This window comes from Chiloscyllium plagiosum, unplaced genomic scaffold (assembly GCF_037043375.1).
Source record: "Chiloscyllium plagiosum isolate Xiang-an unplaced genomic scaffold, Cpla_swu_hap1 HiC_scaffold_18, whole genome shotgun sequence".
In the NCBI taxonomy this organism is placed as follows: domain Eukaryota; kingdom Metazoa; phylum Chordata; class Chondrichthyes; order Orectolobiformes; family Hemiscylliidae; genus Chiloscyllium; species Chiloscyllium plagiosum.
In genome coordinates, this window is record NW_028270156.1 from 60,237,564 (window position 1) to 60,264,191 (window position 26,628).

General features: G+C 45.0%; 1 protein-coding gene across 7 annotated transcripts in view; it reads right to left on the reverse strand.

The window, feature by feature from the left end:
• Nucleotides 1–26,628, reverse strand: part of pidd1 (p53-induced death domain protein 1) — a 92,101-nt gene that overhangs the window by 58,233 nt on the left and 7,240 nt on the right. For 6 of the 7 annotated variants that reach the window (XM_087996714.1, XM_043706160.2, XM_087996713.1 and 3 more), the window contains exons 2-8: nt 25,694–25,754; nt 19,869–20,211; nt 13,382–13,795; nt 12,135–12,338; nt 2,935–2,989; nt 2,645–2,843; nt 801–911 (exon numbers count right to left, since the gene is read on the reverse strand). In XM_087996714.1, the coding sequence (XP_087852840.1) occupies nt 801–911; nt 2,645–2,843; nt 2,935–2,989; nt 12,135–12,338; nt 13,382–13,795; nt 19,869–20,112 (1,227 nt within the window). In that variant the 5' untranslated portion in view covers nt 20,113–20,211; nt 25,694–25,754. The remainder of the gene's footprint in view (nt 1–800; nt 912–2,644; nt 2,844–2,934; nt 2,990–12,134; nt 12,339–13,381; nt 13,796–19,868; nt 20,212–25,693; nt 25,755–26,628) is intronic. The other variant, XM_043706163.2, reaches the window with a different exon arrangement.

Consider the following 26,628-nt stretch of genomic DNA (forward strand, 5'->3'; position numbering starts at 1 on the left):
GGCACAAGCGTCTGACAAAAACAGAATACAACCACCGCCCAATCCTTTCCCAGCTAATATTAACACCTTTGCCTGGTCTCTCTCTCTCCATTGGGTGCATGGCTGAGATGTGTGCACAGGCATTGGTTCGATTTGGGAAAAATCAGATTGAGATACTCACAGCTGGTTTGACCTTTAAAGGATGCATCTACTGTGTCTTCACACAGCTTGAATACTAATAACTTCCCCGGAGAGGATATTCCGCACAAATTAGCCACTCGTTCAATCAAACATTGTGACTGTCCATTTATCTTTAATGAATCTAACTCTGAGCACAGGCATGCCATGTCCTCTGAAACTAATATTCTGGGTCGAAGAGTGTGGTGCTGGAAAAGCACAGCCGGTCAGGCAGTATCCGAGGAGCAGGAGAGTCGATATTTCGAGCATAAGCACTTCATCGGGAACTCCTGATGAAGCACGTATGTTTGAAACATTGACTCTCCTGCTCCTTGGATGCTGCCTGACCTGCAGTGCTTTTCCAGCACCACACTCTTCGACTCCGGTCTCCAGCATCTGCAGTCCTCACTTTCTCCTAACTACTATTCTGGGCAAGGTGAAATGGCTTGACATGGTCAATATTAAGGATGTGGTCTCTAATTATTGTTTTGACGACATAAATTATGGTAACCAAGGGTAACGTGAGACACCAATAAGCAAATGGATGTCGCCTTTATAACATTTAAAGGGCAAATCACCAAAACAAGCTTCCCACCTTCAAAAAATATGAACATAACTGACTGGCCCCACGGTCAGCAACATACCTCAAACACCTTAGTATCCAAGTCACTCCAGCTCTCACTGAACGTTCGGATCACAAGTTCCCTTTGATGGTCAGACTGAGGAGGAATGTACGGCATCCAGATGTGTACTTCCTGTCGATGCACAAGTGGAAATTTGTGTAATCAGCCAAAAACTTGCTTTTCAAAACAATGAGGTTTTTTTTAAAACAACAATATGCATACCCTCTGATCAGCCTTTCATCATTACAACTTCACGCCTCATTCAATAGTTGCACAATGCACACCCCTAACCACTCAGGTGTCCACTTCATGCTAACTGTCATCAGATCTAAAATGGCCAAACTTAATCAAAACAGGTAAACAATTCACCAACGGCAAATTCCAAACCAAATTTTCTGCACCGCGTTTCCCATTCTATGGCATTGTGATTTTGTCATAATCATTTCACTTCTTGCATGTAGTTTCTTTTCACTCGGTCATGGGGGTGTCGATGGCTGGGTCAGCATCCATTACCCATTCCTAATCCCCCTGGAGATGATGGTGAGCTGCCTTCTTGAACCACTGAAGTCCATGGAGTGTAGGGACACCCCGAACTAATTGTGCTATAATAAAACCAACACTTTAGTGGTTCTTGCTGACTGAAATAAATCTCAAAGCGGTTTGCAAAAGACAGTAGGCACTGCGCAGGAAGTCAGAGTTAGGTGACTGAAGGCACTCTGCAGGATATGTGGGGTTCAAAGAAGCCTTTGAGCGCTGACAGAGAAAGGGAGCAAGGCTAAGTGGTCTTCAGAGTAACTTGCAGAGATCGGAGAAGCTTTGGTAGAAGAGCAGCAGTGTGGAGGTTTGCTTGGAAAACAAAGTATTAGACAGAGTAAGAGAAGTAGAGAGTGTGGGACTGTTGCAAAGACTAGCGAATGCTATATATCGAGTCGAGCGAGAACACAATGAAGGAGAAGGTCTGAATAAGGACTTGTTAGTCCAGAAAGATTAATATCAAGAGTCTAAACTACTAGAAAAGATTGATGATATTTGGGTTTTTTTTAATCCTCAAAAGATAGGCAATCACAAGCAATCTCACATAAAATAGATGATGTTACGGAAAAAATAAAATCTGGAAAGACACCCAATCTCAAACTCACTAACTGCCAAAAAAGTTGGACAGGAATATGTTCTTAACACAGAATGATCAATAATGTGGATAGCAAGGAAAATTCTGGAATCAGGAAATTCTGGTATTTAGACTCTGTCAGGAAGGATGAGCCAGGGCTGGTGTGGGGCTGGCCAGTCCTCCTCGTCCTCAGACACACACGGTGTGGATCATTTAACATTGCTTCAGCGATCTCCGCAACCACACCACTGTTTTTGTCTCAAAATTTAGCAGCAGCTAAAGAAAGCTTCAAAATAAGACTAACGTCCCAATTGAGGCTAGGTAGTAATACTGCAGGAACAAGCTTCAGAAGGAGGAAAACTGTAGAGAAAAGCATCGTAGTCATAGATAGAGAGATGGAGCTCAGAAAGAAGAGGGGAGTGAGCTATTAAAATATCTTTACAATGAGCAATGCCTCAGGAGGTCTGCTGATACACTCTTCCACTAACATATGTCCATCATATTTCTCAGATATAGAAAAGTCTGAAGAGAAAAATAAAGGTTACCAACTATTGAAACTGTGTTAACAAATATTCCTGGTGACAATTAAACTCTAAATCAAGTGAGTTTAGCATGAATTGTAGCCTCAAGTAGAAAATCCAACTTTGCATCAGAATAAAGTAAAATCTAGGGTTTGTTCCTGCTTCTCCTTGCAAAAGATCATCGGCTAATGGCCCATGAACAATGCCAGACAAAGTATGGAGATTTCAGCTAGTACCTTTTCAAACTGTATCCCGTGCGGTAGAAGTTCCAGGACCTGGCTCAGTAAAAAGTCATGGTGCCTTAGTTTCACCTGCTGTGGGTCAGGGGAGGTCACTCTGCATGTGATCACTGCCAGAGAAAGCGCCTCAGGTGGGAAATGGATTTTGATCCCACAGGGCAACTCAACCTTGCAACCTTCCGTGGTCACAATGAAGCTGGAAGAGAGAGTTTGATAATACACATGTTTAATTCCATTACCACAGGCAACCGAACTGTCCGACTCATTTAAAGAGCAACTCAGGGTACCTGTCTGTATCGGATGCGAGATATCGGACCGGGATATCTTTGGGTTTGGCACAGCCTATATAGAACGAGACAAGAAATCCAATATTAAGTGATGTGGAACACAAATCACCTTTTTTATAAGTTTTGTCAAGTGATTTTAAGCAGCTTCTAGCAAACATGGTAGATCACATGAGAAATTATATTCCCAATGTCATTGGCATGAACAGCCTTACAATGCTGTGAGCAACAAAAATGAGGGTAAAATGGGCAAGGCAATTACATCGGTGGAAACACGTTAAGAATATTTCCCAACCCTTCTCTTAACATGGGGGTCCATTTTTATTCTATACTTTCATTCTGACTTGTTACAGAAACATTGGATGGATTCAGGCGATGTTGTAAAGTTTAATCTGATCAAAGTGACAATCACATAAACCTTAGAACTGGGCATCTACTTGCGACCATGGCATACACTCAGTAATTTGCGTGGTGGTATGTTTTATGAAAGAAATTAAAATGCTCTATCATTTCCATTCTGCAGAATAGAAATAAGGAATGCAATGAACAATGAAAACACTGAACACAGTAATCTTCCAGTGGTAAAATGCACTGGAAATCTTACAGGTATTTACCACTTTTTGCTTACTTCCTCTGACCTGCCAATCTTGGGGAGGTTCAAAAATGTTTCAAGAAGGGGTTCTGACTGAGAATATTGCAAGGTATCCGCGTTTTGTTTCACTCACTGAGCAAGACTCTCTGGTACATCATGTTAGAGCCGCCTGTCAACTTGCAAATGGTATATGTCGCCCTCTAGTGGCATCCTCAATCCAGTACAGAAAGACCAACAATTGAAGGAATACCGGGGCTGGAGTATAGCAACAACACTATTCCCAACCTGGGAAATTTAACTTTTTAATAGTTGTAAACTATGATACCTATAGTTATTGTGTGGTAGGTACTTCCAGAGGAAGTGGTCGATCCAGGTGCAGTTATAACATTTAAAAGACATTTGGACAAGTACATGAATAAGAAATGTATGGGCCAAGTGCAGGTAGGTGGGACTAGTTTAGTTTGGGATTATGGTCAGCGTGGACTGGTTGGGCCGAAGGGTCTGTTTCTGTGCTGATGACGCTGTTAAACGAATTCACAATCATGCAAGGAGTCTTTCTCAGTTGCTACATCCAATTTATTTTTGTACTACACTATGAAAACTACTATAAAGAGCAGGTCATCACCACACAAATTAAATCGCAATGCTCCTTCAAGACTGATGTGTCTCAGTCCACGAGAGAGATGTGACAAAATTTGGCACTGCAAGTTTTAAAATAGTGATGGAAAAGGATAGACCAGATCTAAAAGTTGAAGTTCTAAATTGGAGGCAGACTAAACTTTAACGGTATTAGGCAAGAACTTTCAAAAGCTGATGGGGGCAGATTTTCGCAGGTAAACGGGCGGCTGGAAAATGGGAAGCCTTCAGAAATGAGATAACGAGAATCCAGAGAAACTATATTCCTGGTAGGGTGAAAGGGAAGGCTGGTAAGTGTAGGGAATGCTAGATGGCTAACGAAATTGAGGGTTTGGTTAAGAAAAAGAAGGAAGCATATTTCAGGTACAGACAGGATAGGAGAAAGTGAGGACTGCAGATGCTGGAGACCAGAGTTGAAAAATGTGGTGCTGGAAAAACACAGCAGGCCAGGCAGCATCAGAGAAGCAGGAGAATCGACGTTTCGGGCATAAGCCCTTCTTCAGGAATGAGGCTGGTGTGCCAACCGGGCTGAGATAAAAGGTAGGGGAGGAGAGAATTTGGGGGAAGGGCGCTGGGAATACGATAGGTGGAAGGAGGTGAGGGTGATAGGCCGGAAAGGGGGTGGGGGCAGAGAGGTCGGGAAGAAGATTGCAGGTCAAGAGGGCAGTGCTCAATCCAGAGGTTGGGACTGAGATAAGGTGAGGGGTGGGAAAATGAGGAAGCTGGAGAAATCTACATTCATCCCATGTGGTTGGAGGGTTCCTAGCGGAAGATGAGGTGCTCTTCCTCCAGGCGTCATGTGGTCAGGGTCTGGCGATGGAGGCAGCCAAGTACCTGCATGTCCTTGGTGGAGTGGGAGGGGGAGCTAAAGTGTTCAGCCACGGGGCGGTTGGGTTAGTTGGTGCGGGTGTCCCAGAGGTGTTCCCTGAAACGTTTCGCAAGTAGGCGGTCTGTCTCCCCAATGTAGAGGAGACCACATCGGGTGCAGCGGATGCAGTAAATGATGTGTGTGGAGGTGTAGGTGAATTTGCGACGGATATGGAAAGATCCATTGGGGCCTTGGGGGGAGGTGAGGGGGGAGGTGTGGGCACAAGTTTTGCACTTCTTGCGGTTGCAGGGGAAGGTGCAGGGAGTGGAGGTTGGGTTGGTGGGGGGGTGTGGACCTGATGAGGGAGTCACGGAGGGAGTGGTCTCTCCTGAATGCTGATAGGGGTGGGAAGGGAAATATATCCCTGGTGGTGGGGTCTGTTTGGAGATGGCGGAAATGACAGAGGATGATACGATGTATCTGGAGGTTGGTGGGGTGGAAAGTGAGGACCAGTGGGGTTCTGTCCTGGTGGCGATTGGAGGGGCGGGGTTCAAGGGCGGAGGTGCGGGAAGTGGAGGAGATGTGGTGGAGAGCATTATCGACCACGTCGGAGGGGAGATTGCGGTCTTTGAAGGAGGCCATCTGAGTTGTTTGGTATTGGAATTGGTCTTCCTGGGAGCAGATGCGGCAGAGACAAAGGAATTGGGACTATGGGATGGCATTTTTACAGCGGGCAGGGTGGGAGGAGGTGTAATCTAGGTAGCTGTGGGAGTCGATCGGTTTGAGTAAATGTCTGTGTTGAGTTGGTCGCCTGAGATAGAAATGGAGAGGTCTAGGAAGGGGAGGGAGGAGTCTGAGACGGTCCAGGTAGATTTTGAGGTCGGGTTGGAAGGTGTTAGTAAAGTGGATGAACTGTTCAACCTCCTAGTGGGAACACGAGGTAGCGCCAATACAATCATCGATGTAGCAGAGGAAAAGGTGGGGAGTGGTGCCAGTGTAGCTGCGGAAGATGGACTGTTCCACATATCCAACGAAGAGGCAGACATAGCTGGGGCCCATGCCGGTGCCCATGGCTACTCCTTTGATTTGGAGGAAGTGGGAGGATTGGAAAGAGAAGTTGTTAAGAGTGATGACCAGTTCAGTCAGTCAAAGGAGGGTGTCAGTGGAAGGGACGGCGGGAGAGGAAGAAGCGGAGGGCTTTGAGGCCTTCGTGATGGGGGATGGAGGTGTATAGGGACTGGATGTCCATGGTGAAGATATGGCGTTGGGGGCTGGGGAAGCGAAAATCATGGAGGAGGTGAAGGGCGTGGGTGGTGTCCCGAACGTAGGTGGGAGTTCTTGGACTCAGGGGGACAGGACAGTGTCGAGGTATGCAGAGATGAATTCGGTGGGCCAGGAGCAGGCTGAGACAATGGGTTGGCCGGGGCAGTCGGGTTTGTGGATTTTGGGTAGGAGATAGAAACGGGCGGAGCGGGGTTGTGGGACTATGAGGTTGGAGGCGGTGATGAGGTTATGGATGGTCTGGGAGATGATGGTTTGGTGGTGGGAGGTGGGGTCATGGTCAAGGGGGCAGTAGGAGGTGGTGTCCCCGAGCTGGCGTTTAGCCTCAGCAATGTAAAGATCAGTGCGCCAAACTACCACTGCGCCTCCCTTGTCTGCCAGTTTGATAGTGAGGTTGAGGTTGGAGTGGAGGGCTGCGCGTTGTGAGGGTGAGAGGTTGGAGTGGGTGAGAGGGGTGGACAGATTGAGGCGGTCAATGTCACGGCGGCAGTTGGATATGAAGAGATCTAGGGCGGGTAAGAGGCCAGCACGGGGTGTCCGGGTGGATGGGGTGCGTTGGAGGTGGGAGAAGGGGTTGTCAGAGGGTGGGCGAGAGTCCTGGTTGAGGGGATATATTTCCCTCCGCAACTCCCTCATCAGGTCCACACCCCCCACCAACCCAACCTCCACACCGGGCACCTTCCCCTGCAACCACAAGAAATGCAAAACTTGCGCCCACACCTCCCCCCTCACCTCCCTCCAAGGCCTCCAATGGATCCTTCCATATCCGTCGCAAATTCACCTGCACCTCCACACACCATTTACTGTATCTGCTGCACCCAATGTGGTCTCCTCTATATTGGGGAGCCAGGCCACCTACTTGCGGAACGTTTCAGGGAACACCTCTGGGACACGTGGACCAACCAACCCAACCGCCCCGTGGCTGAACACTTTAACTCCCCCTCCAATCCGCCAAGGACATGCAGGTCCTTGGCCTCCTCCATCGCCAGACCCTGACCACATGGATGCCTGGAGGAAGAGCGTCTCATCTTCCACCTAGGAACCCTCCAACCACACGGGATGAATGTAGATTTCTCCAGCTTCCTCATTTCCCCTCCCCCCCACCTTATCTCAGTCCCAACCCCCAGATTCAGCACCATCCTCTTGACCTGCAATCTTCTTCCCGACCTCTCCGCCCCCACCCCCTCTCCGGCCTATCACCCTCACCCTCACCTCCTTTCAGCTATCGTATTCCCAGCGCCCCTCCCCCAAATTTCCTCCCCCTTACCTTTTATCTCAGCCCGCTTGGCACACCAGCCTCATTCCTGAAGAAGGGCTTATGCCCGAAATGTCAATTCTCCTGTTCCTCGGATGCTGCTGGGCCTGCTGTGTTTTTCCAGCACCACATTTTTCAACAACAGACAGGATAGATCAAGTGAATCCTTAGAAGAGTATAAAGGCAGTAGGAGTATACTTAAGAGGGAAATCACGAGGGTACAATGGGGACATGAGATAGCTTTGGCAAATAGAATTGAGGAGAATCCAAAGGGTTTTTACAAATACATCAACGACAAAAGGGTAACGAGGGAGAGAATAGGGCCCCTCAAAGATCAGCAAGGCAGCCTTTGTGTGCAGCTGCAGGAAATGGGGGAGATACTAAACGAGTATTTTGCATCAGTGTTAACTGTGGCAAAGTACATGGAAGATTATAGAATGCAGAGAAATAGATGCTGACATCTTGAAAAATGTCCATCTCACAGAGGAGGAAGTGCCGAATGTCTTGAAACGCATAAATGTGGATAAATCCCCAGGACCTGATCAGGTGTACCCTAGAGCTTTGTGGGAAGCTAGGGAAGTGATTGCTGGGCCCCTTGCTGTGATATTTGTATCATTGATCGTCACAGGTGAGGTGGCGGAAGACTGGAGGTTGGCTAACGTGGTGCCACTATTTTAGAAAGGTGGTAAAGACAAACCAGGGAACTATAGACCAGTGAGCCTGATGTCGATAGTGGGCAAGTTGTTGGAGGGAATCCTGAGGGACAGGATGTACGTGTATTTGGAAAGGCAAGGACTGATTAGGGATAGTCAAAATGGCTTTGTGTGTGGGAAATCATGTCTCACAAAGTTGACTGAGTTTTTTGAAGTAACAAAGATCAGGGCAGAGCAGTAGATGTGATCTATGTGGACTTCATTAAGGCGTTTGACAAGGTTCCCCATAGGAGACTGATTAGCAAGGTTAGATCTCATGGAATACAGGGAGAACTAGCCATTTGGATACAGAACTGGCTCAAAGGTAGAAGACCAGTTGGTGATGGAGGGTTGTTTTTCAGACGGGAGGCCTGTGGAGTGCCACAAGGATCGGTGCTGGGCCCTTCTACTTTTCATCATTTATATAAACGATTTGGATGTGAGCACAAGAGGTATAGTTCCTAAGTTTGCAGATGAAACCAAAATTGGAGGTGTAGTGGACAGCGAAGAGGGTTCCCTCAGATTACAACAGGATCTGGACTAGATGGGCCAATGGGCTGAGAAGTGGCAGATGGAGTTTAATTCAGATAAATGCAAGGTGCTGCATTTTGGGAAAGCAAATCTTAGCAGGACTTATACACTTAATGGTAAGGTCCTAGGGAGTGATGCTGAACAAAGAGACCTTGGAATGCAGGTTCATAGCTCCTTGAAAGTGGCTAGCGAAGAAGGCATGTGGTATGCTTTGCTTTATTGGTCAGAGTATGGAGTACAGGAGTTGGGAGGTCATGTTGCAGCTGTACAGGACATTGGTTAGGCCACTTTTGGAATATTGCGTGCAATTCTGGTCTCCTTCCTATCGGAAGGATGTTGTGAAACTTGAAAGGGTTCAGAAAAGATTTACAAGGATGTTGCCAGGGTTGGAGGATTTGAGCCAGACGGAGAGGTTGAAAAGGCTGGAGCTGTTTTCCTTGGAGCGTCAGAGGCTGAGGGGTGACCTTATAGAAGTTTATAAAATATTGAGGGGCATGGATAGGATAAATAGACAAAGTCTCTTCCCTGGGGTGGGGGAGTCCACAACTAGAGGGCATAGGTTTAGGGTCAGAAGGGACAGATACAAAAGAGACATAAGGGGCAACTTTTTCCAAAGAGAGGGTGGTACGCGTATGGAATGAGCTGCCAGAGGAAGTTATGGAGGCTAGTATGATTGCAACATTTAAAAGGAATTTGGATGGGTATATGAATAGGAAGAGTTTAGAGAGATCTGGGCCAGGTGCTGGCAGGTGGGACTAGATGGAGTTGGGATACCTGGTCAGCATGGACGGGTTGGACCGAAGGGTCTGTTTCCATGCTGTAAACTGTTAAATAGACAAATATACTGTGGAGTGATTTGAATGAAGATATACAGCAACAGAGAGCTGCAAGGGCCATTCTGCAAACTTATTTGGTAATTGATGTCTCGGGGTGTCATTGGGCCATATTGACCACACAGTCCCACAGCCAGCTCTTCATCAGTGCTCAGCAAACTGACGTTTGTCAGTATTTCAGTAAGGTGTTGTCAGAAAGTGTAAGTATATCAGTCAGGCAAAGACAGGATCTGGTCCCACTTTAGTCATATATAAATATATTTTATGGTCAGTGGAGAATCACCAACTCATCTTAACTACTTGGGTAAGACACTGGTTCCTCAATGGGAGTTTGTGGCTGAAAGAATTAAAGAGATAAGAGAATGAAAAGATGTTAAGAATGAATCATAAGTCAAAGTGTGGCTCTACACAGGAAGGCTCAACCTACTGCTCTTTACTCCGTTTCAATCCCTGGCACCAGACAGAGGTGTGGATCAAGCAGAACCAGACAGCTCCCTTGGGAGTTTGAAGACATTGTGGGGGTTGAAGAGGCAGAGAGAGTGTCAAGTGTTTATACTAATCCATTTCCTGCAAGGTCACAAGAAATAGAAACTGGAGTAGGCTGTTCGGCCCTTCGAATTTGTTCAGCCATTCAAGAGGAGCATGGCTGATCCAAGCAAGTTGTCCTCCCCATCGAGGAGTTGAACCCTGGTCTCCCACTCGAAGGGGGAAGGGGTATTTACCATGACACTAACAAATAGCTAGGGGATGTTTAAATGTGTAATTGACTTCAGTTTGGATATGACAGATGCCAGTTATGATCTCAAATGTAACAAAATGAAGCTCAGCTCAGTAGAGGGGAAAGTGAGGGGAAAGATGGACAACTCCCCTCACCACCGAGGGAGTACAGCAGTCCCCCCTCTCCATACACGTGGGGGACATGTTCCAAGACCGACTGCAGAGGCCCAAAACTGCAGATAGGTGCGAACCCATTCAGTTAAATGGGAAACATACCTTCCCAGCAGCCCCCTGGTGCCGAGTTCTGGAATGTTCCCTCTAATATGTTCAGGCTACGGTAAACCGTGGGTAACTGAAATCATGGAAACTGGACCCATGGATACAGGTTTCACCCTGTATTCTTTGCAATTATTTTATGCATTTAAAGCTACTATTAAATGATTTCAGGGTGCAGGAAACATTTAGGAGAATGGCTACAGGGATTGCAATCCTGAGGACGGATTACAGATGCTCTCCTTGGAAGTGGGGAAGGTTGAGCAGAGATTTAATTGAGACTTTCAAAAACAGGAGGGATCTGGACAGAGCAGATAATGAGAAACTGCTCTCACTGGCTGGTGTTGAAAACCAGGGGACACTGATTTAAAGGTCATGGGCAAAAGGAACCAATCACGAGAGGAAAACCTTCCTCGCACATTCTCCCCGTGTCGGCGTGCGTTTCCTCCGGGTGCTCCGGTTTCTTCCCACAATCCAAAGATGTGCCGGTTAGGTGAACTGGCCATGCTAAATTGCTCGTAGTGTTCTGAGATTAGGTGTAGGCTAGATTAGATTAGATTCCCTACAGTATGGAAACAGATCCTTCGGCCCAACAAGTCCACACCGACCCTCTGAAGAGCAACCCATCCAGACCCATTTCCCTACCCTATATTCACCCCTGACTGACACACCTAACACTGTGGGCAATCTTTGGATTGTGTGAGGAAACTGGAGAACCCGGAGAAAACCCATGCAGACACTGGGAGAATGTGCAAACTCCACACAGACAGTCGCCTGAGGCGGGACTCGAACCCAGGTCCCTGGCGCTGTGAGGCAGCAGTACTAACCACTGAGCCACTGTGTCAGATAAGTGCATTAGTCAGAGGTAAATGTACAGTAATAGGGTCGGGGAATGGGTCTGGGTGGGATACACTTTGGAGGGTTGGTTTGGACTTGTTGGGCCAAAATGATTCATTTCTACAACATAGGGATTCTATGATTTATGCAGCAAGCAATGAATATCTGTAATGTACTAAGAGTGTGTGAAGACAGATTCAATTGTGGCTTTCAAGGAGTAATGGACAATTATCTGAAGAGAAAGGTTTTACAGGGCTATGGAGAAAGGGGAGGGAAATGGGATTAGCAGAGGAGCTCTTACACAGAAAAAGAGCCAGCTCAGACAAGACTGGCTGAATTGCCTTCCTAGGTTTATAAAGCATTTTATCTCCACGTTGTCAGGCTTGGAAGAAAGGGCCAAATCTGAAGGGTAATCCAAAGTTTCTATCCCTGATCAGCGCTCAGTGACTTCACTGGTGAAGCTGTCAGTGTATTATCTTCTTCCTCCCATGATTAAAGTGATCAATGTTTCAGCTCAAAGCGCGACGGTGGGCTGCTGGGTTGAGTAGCCAGATGATCAATGAACATCTGCACAGATAATTTCTTATACAATTTCCCATACAGTACAACTCAGCGTAGAACTGGCAAAACACAGAACACCTTTCACTGCTCACAGTATTCAGTGAAGCAAGAACAAAAGAAGTACAAAAACTTTCACAAAAATACAAAGCAGCAACTGGTGAAATGGAATAAACTCTCGATTCATTACCTTTAATATTCGGGGACTCAGCCTCCCCTATTGGATTGCCCTTTAAATTCACATAGGGTAAGTTCTGGATCTCTGCAGGGACAACGCGCAGGCTGTTGTTTTGCAGGTCAAGTCTAGACAATTTGGGAAGGTGAGCGAGGGAGGTCGGGACGGTTACAAGTTGGTTGCTGTGTAGATACAATTCCTCAAGAGACTTCAGGTTTGCTGTGTGCAGGGCATAAAGCTTTGTGTCATTTATAGCAGATGTTTAAAAGGTGTTGTCATTTGATCTCAAAGCATCAGCGGCTAACATTATATCATATTACAATACCAACACACTCAAAGTTAAAACATATATACAAAGCTTTGAATCAATGAAAGACTTGTGAAAGTTCACCAATAGTATGAGATTGTCGCGAGTTTATTACAGACTAATAAGCATTAATAGGAGCTTCACAGTAATGATTTAGGTGCTCTTGATTGTCTTTTGATATGTAAACCCTCAGAACAGAATGTTAATTTTCCATTTCTGTTTTCTCTTGAAACGTATTGGGCACCAAACATGCTCTACTATGGACATGATTAAACAGATTAAATATGCTGGGATATTACCATTATCACATGAAATTAAAAGTATTTGACACTTTATCTTTTCAGATGTTCACAATAACAATATGAAAGATAGAGGCTTTGGAGAGGGTGCAAAGAAGGTTTATCAGGGTGCTGCCTGGACTGGAGGGCTTGCCTTATGAAGAAAGGTTGAATAAGCTCAGACTTTTCTCTCTGGAGAGAAGGAGGAAGAGAGGAGACCTGATCGAGGGAGACAAGATAATGAGTGGAATAGGTAGAGTCAATAGCAGAGACTTTTCCCCTGGACAGGATTGACTGGTACGAGGAGTCATAGTTTGAAGATATTAGGAGGAAGATATAAGGGAGACGTCAGAGGTAGGTTGTTTACACAGAGTTGTGAATGCATGGAATGCGTTGCCAGCTGTGGTGGTGGAAGCAGAGTCATTGGGAACATTTAAGCGACTGCTGGACATGCACATGGATAGCAATGAGTTGAGGAGTGCATAGGTTACGTTATTATATTTTACATTAGGATTAAACCTTGGCACAACATCGTGAGCCAAAGGGCCTGTTCTGTGCTGTACTTTTCTATGTTCTATGTTCTAATAACCTTCAGTGTATCTTCTATAATGAGCAATTTCTAAACTTAAATCATATTGCTATTCCAGTGATTACAACCGTTTCACAACTAAACTCACCAAGTGAAGATGGTATAGTTGTTAGTCTATTGCCCGAAAGATCTAATTGTGCACAGTTTGGGAGGTTTCCAATCTCATCAGGAAGCTGTTCCAGTTCATTTTCAGAAATATTTGCTCTCTGCAGTGCCGCAAGTTCATTGATGCTCCCAGGCAACTCTCTCAGCTGGTTTTTCATCAGAGAAAGGAAGATCAGTTTTGCCAGCTTGCCAATGCTCTCGGGCAGTGTGGCCAGCTGGTTATGGGACAGGAGAAGCACAGTTAGCTCCTTCAATTCAGTCACACATTCAGGAACAGAAGTGAAGCTGTTGAAGCTCAAATCCAAATGGGTCAAGTGCTGGAGATGTCTGAACTCCACAGGCAGAGTTGCCAGCAGACCACGCTGACACGCTCCGTATTCATCCTTGAGATGGCCACCTAGTGAATGCCAGGCACAATGCAATGTGTCAGATTCAACAAGAGGCTCCGGGATTTTTAGATAAGACCATAAAAGTAGGAGCTGAAGTAGGCCATTCATTCCATCGAATCTCCTCTGCTATTCAATGAGATCATGGCTGATCTGATAATCCCCAACTCCACTTTCCTGCTTGTCCACCCTCATAGCCCTCGATTCCCTGACTGAATAAAAAATATCAGTCTATCTCAGCCGTGAATATACATAATGACCCAGCCTCAATAACCCTCTCTGTGGTAAAAGTAAAATTCTACACGTTCACTATCCGTAGAGGGGAGAGGAAATTCCTCCTCAGCTCTGTCTTAAATGCAGAACCCTGTATTCTGAGATTATGCCCTTTGGTCTAAGACTTGTCCACAAGAGTCATAGAGATGTACAGCACGGAAACAGACCCTTCGGTCCAACTCATCCATGCCGACCAGATATCCTAAACAAATCTCGTCCCATTTGCCAGCAATTGGCCTACATCCATTTTTCGGGAGCAGCGAGGAGGGAGAGAGGAGCCAGGCTGCCGGGAGGTAAGTTTCCCACTTAAAAGGGACTTGCCTAGAGGTCAGACTTCCATTTCTTGTGAGCAATGAGGAGAGAGGGAGAGAGGTTGCTGGGAAGACGAGTCAGTGATTTAAAAACTTACCTCATGAGTAGGCGGAGCACACGCTGAGCAGGAAGGGACACGGGACTGCTGAGTAAGTGAAGTAATATATTTGGGTGGTTAGGTTACCCAAACACAACTTAGGTAGTGTCGCCCACCCATCCTCCTCCTCTAAGCAAAAACAAAAGAGTTCTGTGCACCAGATTGGTCAGGTAACTAGCTTTTTTTATTCCTTATTTTTCAATAATCTCTTTGGGAATTTAGAATAATCGGAATGGAGAATAGGGCCGTTGCATGTTCCTTCTGCAGAATGTGGGAGGTAAGGGTCACCAGTAGTGGCCCTGCTGACTTCCTCTGCAGCAAGTACATTCAACTCCAGCACCTTGAATACCGCGTTAGGGAACTGGAGCTGGATGAACTTTGGATCATTCGGGAGGTGGAGGGGGTTATTGAGAGAAGTTACAGGGAGGTAGTCACACCTCAGGTACAAGAAAGAGGCAGATGGGTGAGTCAGGGGATGGAAAGGGAACAAGCAGGCAGTGCAGGGATCCCCTGTAACCCTTCCCCTCAACAACAAGTATACCATTTTGGATACAATTGGGGGGCATGACTTATCAGGGATAAGCCATGGGGTACAGGTCTCTGGTACAGAGTCTGTCCCTATTGCTCAGAAGGGAAGAGGGGAGAGGAGCAGAGCTTTAGTCACTGGGGACTCCATAGTTAAGGGGACAGAGAGAAGGCTCAGTGGGAATGAGAGAAACTCACAGTTGGTGTGTTGCCTCCCAGGTGCCAGGGTTTGTGATGTCCCAGATCGTGTTTTCGGGGATCCTTGAGGGGGAGGGGGAACAGCCCCCAAGTCATGATCCACATAGGCACCAATGACAGGTTAAAAAAAAAGGATGGGGATTTATGGCAGAAATGCAGGGAGCAAGGGTGGAAGCTTGGAGCTAGAACAAATAGAGTTGTTACCTCTGGTTTGTTACCCGTACCACATGCTAGTGAGGCAAGGAATAGGGAGAGAGGGGAGTTGAACACGTGGCTACAGGAATAGTGCAGGAGGGAGGGTTTTGGATACCTGGATAATTGGGGCTCTTTCTGGGGTAGGTGGGACCTCTACAAACAGGATGGTCTTCATCTGAACCAGAGGGGTTCCAATATCCTGGAGGGGGGAGTTTGCGGATTCTCTTTGGGAGAGTTTAAATTAATTCAGCATGGGGATGGGAGCCCAAATTGTAGTTCCAGTGTCCAGGAGGTTGAGAGTAATGAGGTCAGAAATATGGTTTCAAGGCACAAGAGTGCACCAGCAAGCAGGAAGGTGGTTTGACATGTGTCTACTTCAACACCAGGAGTATCCAGAATAAGGTGGGTGAACTTGCAGCATGGGTTGGTACCTGGGACTTCGAATGTTGTGGCCATTTTTGGATACATGGATAGAGCAGGGACAATAATGGTTATTGCAGGTTCCAGGATTTAAATGATTCAGTAGGAACAGAGAAGATGGTAAAAGAGGGGGAGGTCTGCATTGTTAATCAAGGACACATTACAGTAGCAGAAAGGACGTTTGAGGACCGGTCAACTGAGGTAGTATGGGCTGAGATTAGAAACAGGAAAGGAGAGATCACCCTGTTGGGAGATTTCTATTGGCCTCTGACGAGTTCCAGGGATGTTGTGGAAAAGATAGCAGAGAGGATTCTGGAGCGAGTGTAACAGGGTAGTTGTTATGTGGGACTTTAACTTTCCAAATATTGACTGGAAATACTATAGTTCAAGTACTTTAGATGTGTCAGTTTTTGTCTAATGTGTGCAGGTGGGTTTCCTGACACAGTATGTAGACAGACCAACAAGGGGAGAGGCCACATTAGATTTGGTACTAGGTAATGAAACCAGCCAGGTGTTAGATTTGGAGGTAAGTGAGCACTTTGGTGATTGTGACCACAATTCGGTTATGTTTACCTTAGCTATGGAAAGGGATAGGTGTATACCGCAGGGCAAGAGTTATAGCTGGGAGAAAGGTAATTATGATGCAATGAGGCAAGAATTAGGATGTTTAGGATGGAGAAGAAAACAGCAGGGGATGGGCACAATTGAAATGTGGAGCTTGTTCAAGGAACAGCTACTGCATGTCCTTGATAAGTATGTACCTGTCAGGCAGAGAGGAAGTGGTCAAGTAACGAGCCATGGTTTACTAAAGAAGTCTTGTCAAGAGGAAGAAGGCGACTTACGTTAGGATGAGACGTGAAGGCTGAGTTGGGGTGTTTGAGAGTTACAAGTTAGCCAGGAAAGACCTAAAGAGAGAGCTAAGAACAGCCAGGAGGGGACATGAGAAGTCATTGGTATATAGGATCAAGGAAAACCCTAAAGCTTTCTATAGGTAGATCAGGTACAAAAGAATGACAAGTGTAAGATTAGGGCCAATCAAGGACAGTAGTGGGAAATTGTGTGCGGAGTCAGAGGAGAAATGAGAAGCGCTAAATGAATATTTTTCATCAGTATTCACACTGGAAAAAGACATTGTTTTGAGGAGAATACGGAGATACAGGCTACTACACTAGACGGGATTGAGGTTCACAAGGAGGTGGTATTAGCAATTCTGGAAAGTGTGATAATAGATAAGTCCCCTGGGCCAGATGGGATTTATCCTAGGATTCTCTGGGAAGCTAGGGAGGAGAATGCAGAGCCTTTGGCTTTGATCTTTACATCGTCATTGTCTACAGGAATAGTGCAAGAAGACTGAAGGATAGCAAATGTTGTTCCCTTCTTCAAGTAGGGGAGTAAAGACTACACTGGAAATTATAGACCTGAGCGCCTTACTTTGGTAGTGGGTAAAATGTTGGAAAAAGTATCAAGAGATAGGATTTATAATCATCTGGAGAGGAATAAGTAAATTAGGGATAATCAACACAGTTTTGTAAAGGGCAGGCCGTGCCTCACAAACCTTATTGAGTTCTTTGAGGTGACCAAACAGGTGGATGAGGGTTGATGTGGTGTATATGGATTTCAGTAAGGGATTTGATAAGGTTCCTCATGGTGGGTTATTGCACAAAATACAGAGGCATGAGATTGAGGGTGATTTAGTGGTTTGGATCAGAAATTGGTTAGCTGGAAGACAACAGGGTGGTGGGTGATGGGAAATATTCATCCTCGAGTTCAGTTACTAGTGGTGCACCACAAGGATCTGTTTTGGGTCTGTTTATAAATTACCTGGATGAGGGTGTGGAAGGATGGATTAGAAAATTTGCGGGTGACACTAAGGTCGGTGGAGTTGTGGATATTGCCGAAGGATGTTGCAGGTTACAGAGAGTCAGAGATAAGCTACAGAGCTGGGTTGAGAGGTAGCAAATGGAGTTTAATGTGGAAAAGTGTGAGATGATTCATTTTGGGGCGACCGCACTTGGGAGTAATACATATAGTTCTGGGACCACATTATAGGAATGATATGGAAGCATTGGAAAGGGTTCAGAGACGATTTACTAGGATGTTGCCTGGTATGAAGGGATGGTCATATGGGGAAAGGCTGAGGCTGTTTTTATTAGAGAGAAGAAGGTTGAGAGGTGACTTAATTGAGATAGATAAGATAATCGAGGGTGAGACAGTGGGTGGACAGTGAGAGCTTTTTCCTCAGATGGTGATGGCTAGCATGAGGAGATATAGCTTTAAATTGAGGGGTGATATCAGAGGTAGCTTCTTTACTCAGAGAGCAGTAGGGGCTTGGAACATCCTACCTGCAACAGTAGTAGACTCGCCAACTTTAAGGGCATTTAAATGGTCATTGAATAAATATATGGATGAAAATGGAATAGTGTAGGATAGATAGGCTTCAGATTGATTCCACAGGTAGGCTCAACATCAAGGGCCAAAGGGCCTGTATTGTGCTGTAATGTTCTATCCCTCCAAACCCTTCCTATTCATATACCCATCCAAATGCCTTTTAAAATGTTGTTATTGTACCAGCCTCCACCACTTCCTCTGGCAGCTCATTCCATATACGTACCACCCTCTGCGTGAAAAAAAGTGCCCCTTAGGTCCCTTTTATATCTTTCCCCTCTCACCCTAAACCTATGCCCTCTAGCTCTGGACTCTCCCATCCCAAGGAAAAGACCTTATCTATTTATTCTACCCATGCCCCTCATGATTTTATAAACCTCTAGGAGGTCACCCCTCAACCTCCGACGCTCCAAGGAAAACATCCCCAGCTGTTCAACCTCTCCCTGTAGCTCCAATCCTGGCAACATGAGCCAAACTGTCTGCGTCTACCCTGTCAAGTCCCATGAGACTCTTTTAGCTTAAAAATAAAGTTGCTTTGTTCTTCTATATTCCAATGGGTACAGGCTCAACCTCACCACATAAGACTGTTTCCCACACCTAGTATCAGTCGAGTGCAGAGAAAGTTCACTGTCTCCAGTACCAGTATATATTTCCTTAGATAAGACCCAACATTGTTCACAGTATTCTAGCTGTTGTCTGGAATGAGCAAATCCTCCCTAATTTTATACTCCATTCCCTACGAAATAAAAAGGCCAACGTCTTATTTGCATAAGAAAACCGAAAGAACCGCAGATGTTGGAAATCAGAAACAAAAACACACACTCCACCTGAAACATTAATTCTGATTTCTTTCTACATATGCTTTCTACAGACCTGCAGGGCTTTTCTAGCAATTTCTGTTTGTGATTCCATTAGCTTTCCCTATTACCCATTGAACTTAGTTGCTTTGTGAACCCTGGATGAAAACTCCCAAATCCTTCACTTCCTCAGATTTCTACAGTCTTTCTTCGTTTAAGCAATATTCAACTCCTCTGTTCTTCCTGCCAAAGTACATAAACTCACATCTCCCCACATTGTATTCCAGTATGCTCACATTTAGAACAATGATAGCTATCCAGATGACTGTAACAACAAAGCCAGTAGGTTAATAAACATGTTCTAAGGTGCTTGCTTCTACAATGCTTCACCAAGTTCCCTCCCATCCTTTAAAATTGCAAGATATCAATCAAATTCTATCATGGGTGACAGGAAACCATAGGGGCTACATCGTCACATACAAACAGGTCATCAACTCTAAATAATCTCAAGAATATTTCACGATTCAGTTATTCAAGTTAATTCTGAAATATTCAATCACTGTTCAAAATATAAAGCTCAACGTGAGCAATAATACTTTGCAAATTGAAAAGGAAAAACAATTTAAATTCATAAAAGCTTGGTGCAATTCAGGGTCCCAGATTTCTACATTTCATATGATACTCAGCTATGAAAAAGATCTAACATGCAGGGAATTAGGGTCTAACTTCAGTTAAAAAAAACACAATTACTTGAAGAAAATCACATAATATGTCACTTCAAAAAAATTAAAAATAATTACTTATTTATAATTAATCAGAAAGGGAAGTGCGAGTGATGGGAATGTATTTATACAACTACCTAACTGAATCTACTGATATTACCTTTAAGTACAAGTGATTTCAGTCGCTTTAGTTCAGGAACGATGGCAAGTGATGAATCAATTTGCTCTTCATTGCAGTTTAGGCGCAGAAACTCGACCTGTTGCACCTCTGCTTTGCGTGTTTTGTACAGTACCGAAAATCGGCCGGTGCTGTTTGGAAATACATCTAAATTCAATCGGTTATCTGCCAAGTGCACATCTGCATTGCCAATATTGCCGGCTTCCCCAGGCATCGATTCAGCCATCTTTTACCATCGCTCAGCTTTGAGCGATGCATGTTCCAACATGTCGGTTACACATCAGGTGTTTTTCACAAGATTTCTCCCTCGAGAATGGGCTGCAGCCTAAATAATTGGCAAAACGAGAGAGATGAAAATTAATAGATTTGTGGTACTTCAAGCTAGGGCAAAATAAATTATATTATGCATGTTCTCTAGTTTGCTCTCCGAATTGAAAGGGCTGACCACACTGGAGGATGGTCGATAGCTTTCCAGTAACTTGTTCATGGGGAGATGCGGACAGGTTATTCAATGAGGAAATAATAAAGTCCACTTCACTTGGTAGGTACAATTACAGCATTTAAAAGACATTTGGACAGATACATGGATAGGAAAGGTTAAGCAGGATATGGGCAAGTGGGACTAGTTCAAATTAGAAACTACGTTGGCATGGACAGGTTGGGCCGAAGGGCCTGTTTCTCTGCTGTATGACTCTGTGACTCACCTGATGTATATAAAAAGGCACGGTGTGTGCTGACAAGGAGAAATTTATTTTTATGTTGGATTTGCACAAAGCAGGTTCAAAAAAAAGACATGTGAAATGTAGCCATTGCAGCAATTTGGGAAATCTGGCAGCCACATTGCCACAGGCAAGATCCCCAAGCTGCAAATTAAATAAATGGCCAGATCACCTGTTTAGTTATTATCTAAGGGATATGTATTGGACAGGCCACTCAGGAGACTTTTTCATCCTCTCATGGGAGTTGAGCATTGCGAGCTCGGTCAGCATTTAGCACACACCCCTAAATTCCTCTGAAAAGCTGGTGAAAACTGCATTCATGAACCACTGCAGTCCATGTGATGGAGGTACACCCTGTCTGGGAACCCCGCATTGCCCAGTTCTACCTCCTTCCCAAGATCCACAAGCCTGACCACTCTGGCCGACCCATTGTCTCAGCATGCTCCTGCCCCACTGAACAAATCTCTACCTACCTCGACACTGTCCTATCCCCCCTAGTCCAGGAACTCCCCACATACGTTCAAGACACCACCCACGCCCTCCACCTCCTCCAAGACTTCCGTTTCCCCGGCCCCCAACGCCTCATCTTCACCATGGATATCCAATCCCTCTACACCTCCATCCGCCATGACCAGGGCCTCCAAGCCCTCCGTTGTTTCCTCTCCAGACGTCCCCAACAGTACCCTTCCACCGACACTCTCATTCGTTTGGCCGAACTGGTCCTCACCCTTAACAATTTCTCCTTTGAATCCTCCCACTTCCTCCAGACCCAAGGGGTAGCCATGGGCACACGTATGGGCCCCAGCTATGCCTGTCTCTTTGTTGGCTACGTAGAGCAGTTGATCTACCGTAATTACTCCCCACCTCTTCCTCCGCTACATTGATGATTGCATTGGCGCCACCTCATGCTCCCGCCAGGAGGTTGAGCAATTCATCAACTTCACCAACACATTCCACCCTGACCTTAAATTTACCTGGACCATCTCTGACACCTCCCTCCCCTTCCTGGACCTCTCCATCTCATTAATGACGACCGACTTGACACGGACATTTTTTACAAACCCACCGACTCCCACAGCTACCTGGATTACACCTCTTCCCAACCTACCTCTTGCAAAAATGCCATCCCGTATTCCCAATTCCTCCGCCCCCGCTGGATCTGCTCCCAGGAGGACCAGTTCCACCACAGAACACACCAGATGGCCTCCTCCTTTAGAGACCGCAATTTCCCTTCCCACGTGGTTAAAGATGCCCTCCAACGCATCTCGTCTACATCCCGCACCTCCGCCCTCAGACCCCACCCCTCCAACCGTAACAAGGACAGAACGCCCCTGGTGCTCACCTTCCACCCTGCCAACCTCCGCATAAACCAAATCATCCGCCGACATTTCCGCCACCTCCAAACAGACCCCACCACCAGGGATATATTTCCCTCCCCACCCCTTTCCGCCTTCCGCAAAGACTGTCCCCTCCGTGACTACCTGGTCAGGTCCACGCCCCCCTACAACCCACCCTGGCACTTACCCCTGCCACCGCAGGAACTGTAAAACCTGTGCCCACACCTCCTCCCTCACCTCTATCCAAGGCCCTAAAGGAGCCTTCCACATCCAAAGTTTTACTTGCACATCCACTAATATCATTTATTGTATCTGTTGCTCCCGATGCGGTCTCCTCTACATTGGGGAGACTGGGCACCTCCTAGCAGAGCGCTTTAGGGAACATCTCCAGCACACCCGCACCAATCAACCACACCGCCCCGTGGCCCAACATTTCAACTCCCCCTCCCACTCTGCCGAGGACATGGAGGTCCTGGGCCTCCTTCACCGCCGCTCCCTCACCACCAGACGCCTGGAGGAAGAACGCCTCATCTTCCGCCTCAGAACACTTCAACCCCAGGGCATCAATGTGGACTTCAACAGTTTCCTCATTTCCCCTTCCCCCACCTCATCCTAGTTCTAAACTTCCAGCTCAGCACTGTCCCCATGACTTGTCTGGACTTGTCCTACCTGCCTATCTCCTTTTCCACCTATCCACTCCACCCTCCCTGACCTATCACCTTCATCCCCTCCCCCACTCACCCATTGTACTCTATGCTACTTTCTCCCCACCCCCACCCTCCTCTAGCTTATCTCCCCACGCTCCAGGCTCACTGCCTTTATTACTGATGAAGGGCTTTTGCCCGAAATGTCGATTTCGAAGCTCCTTGGATGCTGCCTGAACTGCTGTGCTCTTCCAGCACCACTAATCCAGAATCTGGTTTCCAGCATCTGCAGTCATTGTTTTTACACCCTGTCAACAGAGTAGTTCTAGAATTTTGTGACAATGACAATGAAGGAACAAGAATATAGTTCCATTTCAGCATGATCTGTGGCTTGGAGGGAAACCTGCAGGTAGCGTGTGGTTAGTATTCTTGGTAACTACTTCCTTGTCTTTCTAGGTGGTAGGAGTTTACTGTTTGGAAGGAGCTGTCACAGGTGCTGACTTATACCAATAGGAGCAAATAACAAAGGAGGAGTGGCAGATCATTGTCTACTGAGCCTGCTCCACCCTGCAATTTGATCATGGTTGATCATCCTCTTCAATGCCTTTTTCCGCCCCACCAACCCTTTACATTTAGAAATTTTACTTTAAACATAAACACTAGCTCAGCTTTCACAGTCCTCTGCGGTACAGATTTTCAAAGATTCACAATCCTCTGGATTTAAAAAAGAATTCTTCTCATTACTGTCCTAAGTGGCATCTCCACTTTATAAATTGTGTCTCTTGGTTCTCTAGTCCCCAGCTAGAGCCAACATCTCACATGCATCTACCCTGTCTATCCCTTCAAACATTTTGCAGGTTTCAATAGGTCACCTCTGAATCTTTGAAACCAAAAAGAATGCAGGCTGTGTTTCTCCTATCTATTCATAGGACAGTCCTGCCATCACAAGAACACGTCTGGTGACTGTATGATAAACTCCCTCAACAGCAATCTCCTTTCTAAGGTAAGGGGACCAAATCTGTACACACCTTTCTGTGTGCAATATAACGTAGGCTCCATACAATTGCAGCAAGACTTTGCTACTCCTGTATTCAAATCCTCTTGTAATAAAGATCAACACTCCATTAGCCTTCCCAACACCTTGTGGCACCACGTCCTAGCCTTCAGTGATTTATTCCAAAACGTCCAAGTCCATTTGTACATCTACATTTCCCAACCTCTTACCACTTAGGGAATACCCTGCAAATTTGTTCTTCCGACCAAAGTGGATGACTCACGATTTTTTTACATCATATTCGATCTGGCTTCTTCTTGCCTATTAACTGTTTCTTCAAATTCTCTTGAAGCCACTATGCATCTTCCTGACAGTACATGAACTTTGTGTCTTCTGCAAACCTGAAAATATTATGTTTAGTCCTCACATCCAAATGATTGACACAGATTGTTAACAGCTGGGGGTACAAGTGCTGATCCTTGTAGCACCTTATGAACCAACCAAAAGGAAAATGGACCATTTGATTTCTGCCAGTTAACCAATTCTTAATCCATGCCAGAATATAATCTCTCTCCCATGTACTTCACATTTGCTAGCCAATCTCCTCTAAGGACATTTTCAAACCCTTTTTGAAAATCTAACTATATTTCATCCATCAACTCCTCTTTATAAATTCTGTTGGTAGCACCCTTAAAAAAATTCCATGAGCTCTACACATGATTTCCCATTCACAAATCCATGTTGACTATGCCTGATCTGATTATTATTATCCAACTGTCCTTTTATCCCATCCTTTATAATAGGTTACTAATCTAAGACAACACACAAATTTACTAATCAAAAGGAGAAAAGTAAAGCTATTTAAATGTATACATAGGTCAATTTAAAAAGATATTAATATAAATAGTAAAACACAAATATATCCTTCCTCCAAGCAATAATGTTTTCAGATACTCAATCCCAGAAAAATCTTAAAGCTTTAATTTCTTAACCCACTCTTTCAAGTTTTCATCAGGGACTGGTGAAACAGTTTTAAAAAGGTTCTTCCCAGTTCTGATCCCCAAAATCTCTTTTCAATTCTGATCGGTGGAAATCTTCTCTGCAAACTCTTACAGCTGGAAACTTGACAAAACGAAAACACCTCTGCCAGGGTGTGACTGCTGTTCTCAATTAAAACCAGATTCTTCTCCTAGCATGAAACACAAGCCTGATTCCTATGAACTGAACTTGAAATAAACCACCAGTCCCCTCTGATCATTGCCTGTGTGTCTTAAACTCAGCTGTAGAAATCCTTCATCATTTATCACCACAGGTATTTGACTCGGCACAGACTAAATCACATGCTTTTTTAAAAAATTCTGTATTTAGTCACTTTTCCAAATGCCAACCTGATGGCTTAAAAATGTATCTGCTTTTGTTCTAAACACCCAAATCCATAAATGGTAATACCGTTGTATACCTTTATCCCAATCCCATCTTTATTACCCAACACTAGGTTAGCTACCTAACGAAGGAGCAGCGCTCCAAAAGCTTGTATTTCCAAATAAATCTGTTGGATTTATGACCTGGTGTTGTGTGAATTTTAACTTTGTCCACCCCAGTCCAAAACCAGCACCTCCACATCATCTTTATTACCAGCACAACTGCACCCCATTTTTCTCTGTCTGCCTGTCCTTAAAATCAAAAATCCTTTGATATTCAGGTCCTCGACATGGTCATTCTGCATTATTGTTTACATAATCGGAATAAGATCACACTAATTTCCTTCTACATGTACCTTGAAATCAACTATTTTTAAAAATCTATATTCAGGTAAAGTGCTTTTAATGTAGTCCACCTGTGGTACCATAGCACTCACTCAGTACTTCAGACAAGTGGCAATCAATACTGTTGCAGTTCTGTCTCTGGAGAGGGAACATACCTTGGAAAGTGATGGCAGTGAACCAAGGCTGACACATAATAGGATAAAAATCTCCTCTGGCATCTGGTTGTAAGAGTGTCTTATGCATTGAATTTGGACATTATCATTCCAGCTCCTAGTCAACCTCAACCACCAAATGCAAAAAAAATTAATCAAAAATAGCAAGCAACAGCTGTAATAACAGGAACTTACATTTGCATAGATCCTTCAAGGTGATCCTGAGATGCTTCACAGGAGCATTATCAAACGGAATCTGAAACCAAAGAGCATAAGTAGATGTTAAGACGGATAATCAAACTCATCCTGTCCATGAGATTGTCCTTACATTCACTCAATTATTCCACCTTGTCCCACAGACCTGACCATCCTCAATGATCTGAGTTTTTCATGACTTTGAACCTCTCTATCCAGTCACCCCAATTCTTCACTACTTTAAAGAAAACAACTCCAGAACTTAACACAGTGTACAGACCTTCCTTTAACTTTTAGCATAACTACTTACTTTAAATTTTCACTCCTAAATGATCTGACCATAATTAATTTCTTCACAATTCTCGCCACACTACCAGTTAAAAGCATAGGTGATGGTCCCAATGTCAAAATGGGCCTCATCCTCATCCTTCTTGTCTAATTCTGCCAAAGTCCATGTTGCTCAGACCCCTACAACCTCCCACCCTTTGAAATTATATGCTGTATATCCATGTCCAGGCCGTGAATGTACATGAAAAATAAAATCAGTTATTATAATAGAAATCCTGAGGGGCACTATTGAAAAATCACTCTCCAGTTTGAAAAATAAGCATGCACACTGCTTTTTGTAACTTAAAAGTTTTGTAGACATGCTGCCTCAGTCCCGTTAATGTCACAGTTTGTAAATTTGTTGACAAATCTATTATGCAATGCTTTCTGAAATGCTGTGGAAAGTTTATATGCACAACATTATATTATCCTGATCAACCCTCTCCAATACTGCAATGAATTTTAAGTTAATCCAGTGCATTTTCCACAAAGAATTGTGCTGAGTTTCAATAACTAACCCTTATTTTCTCAATCAAAACTAAATTTCTTCACTAATTGTTTTCTGTTCAAGAAGTTTCCCCTGCAGTTTTATTATGCTGAACAGTTGT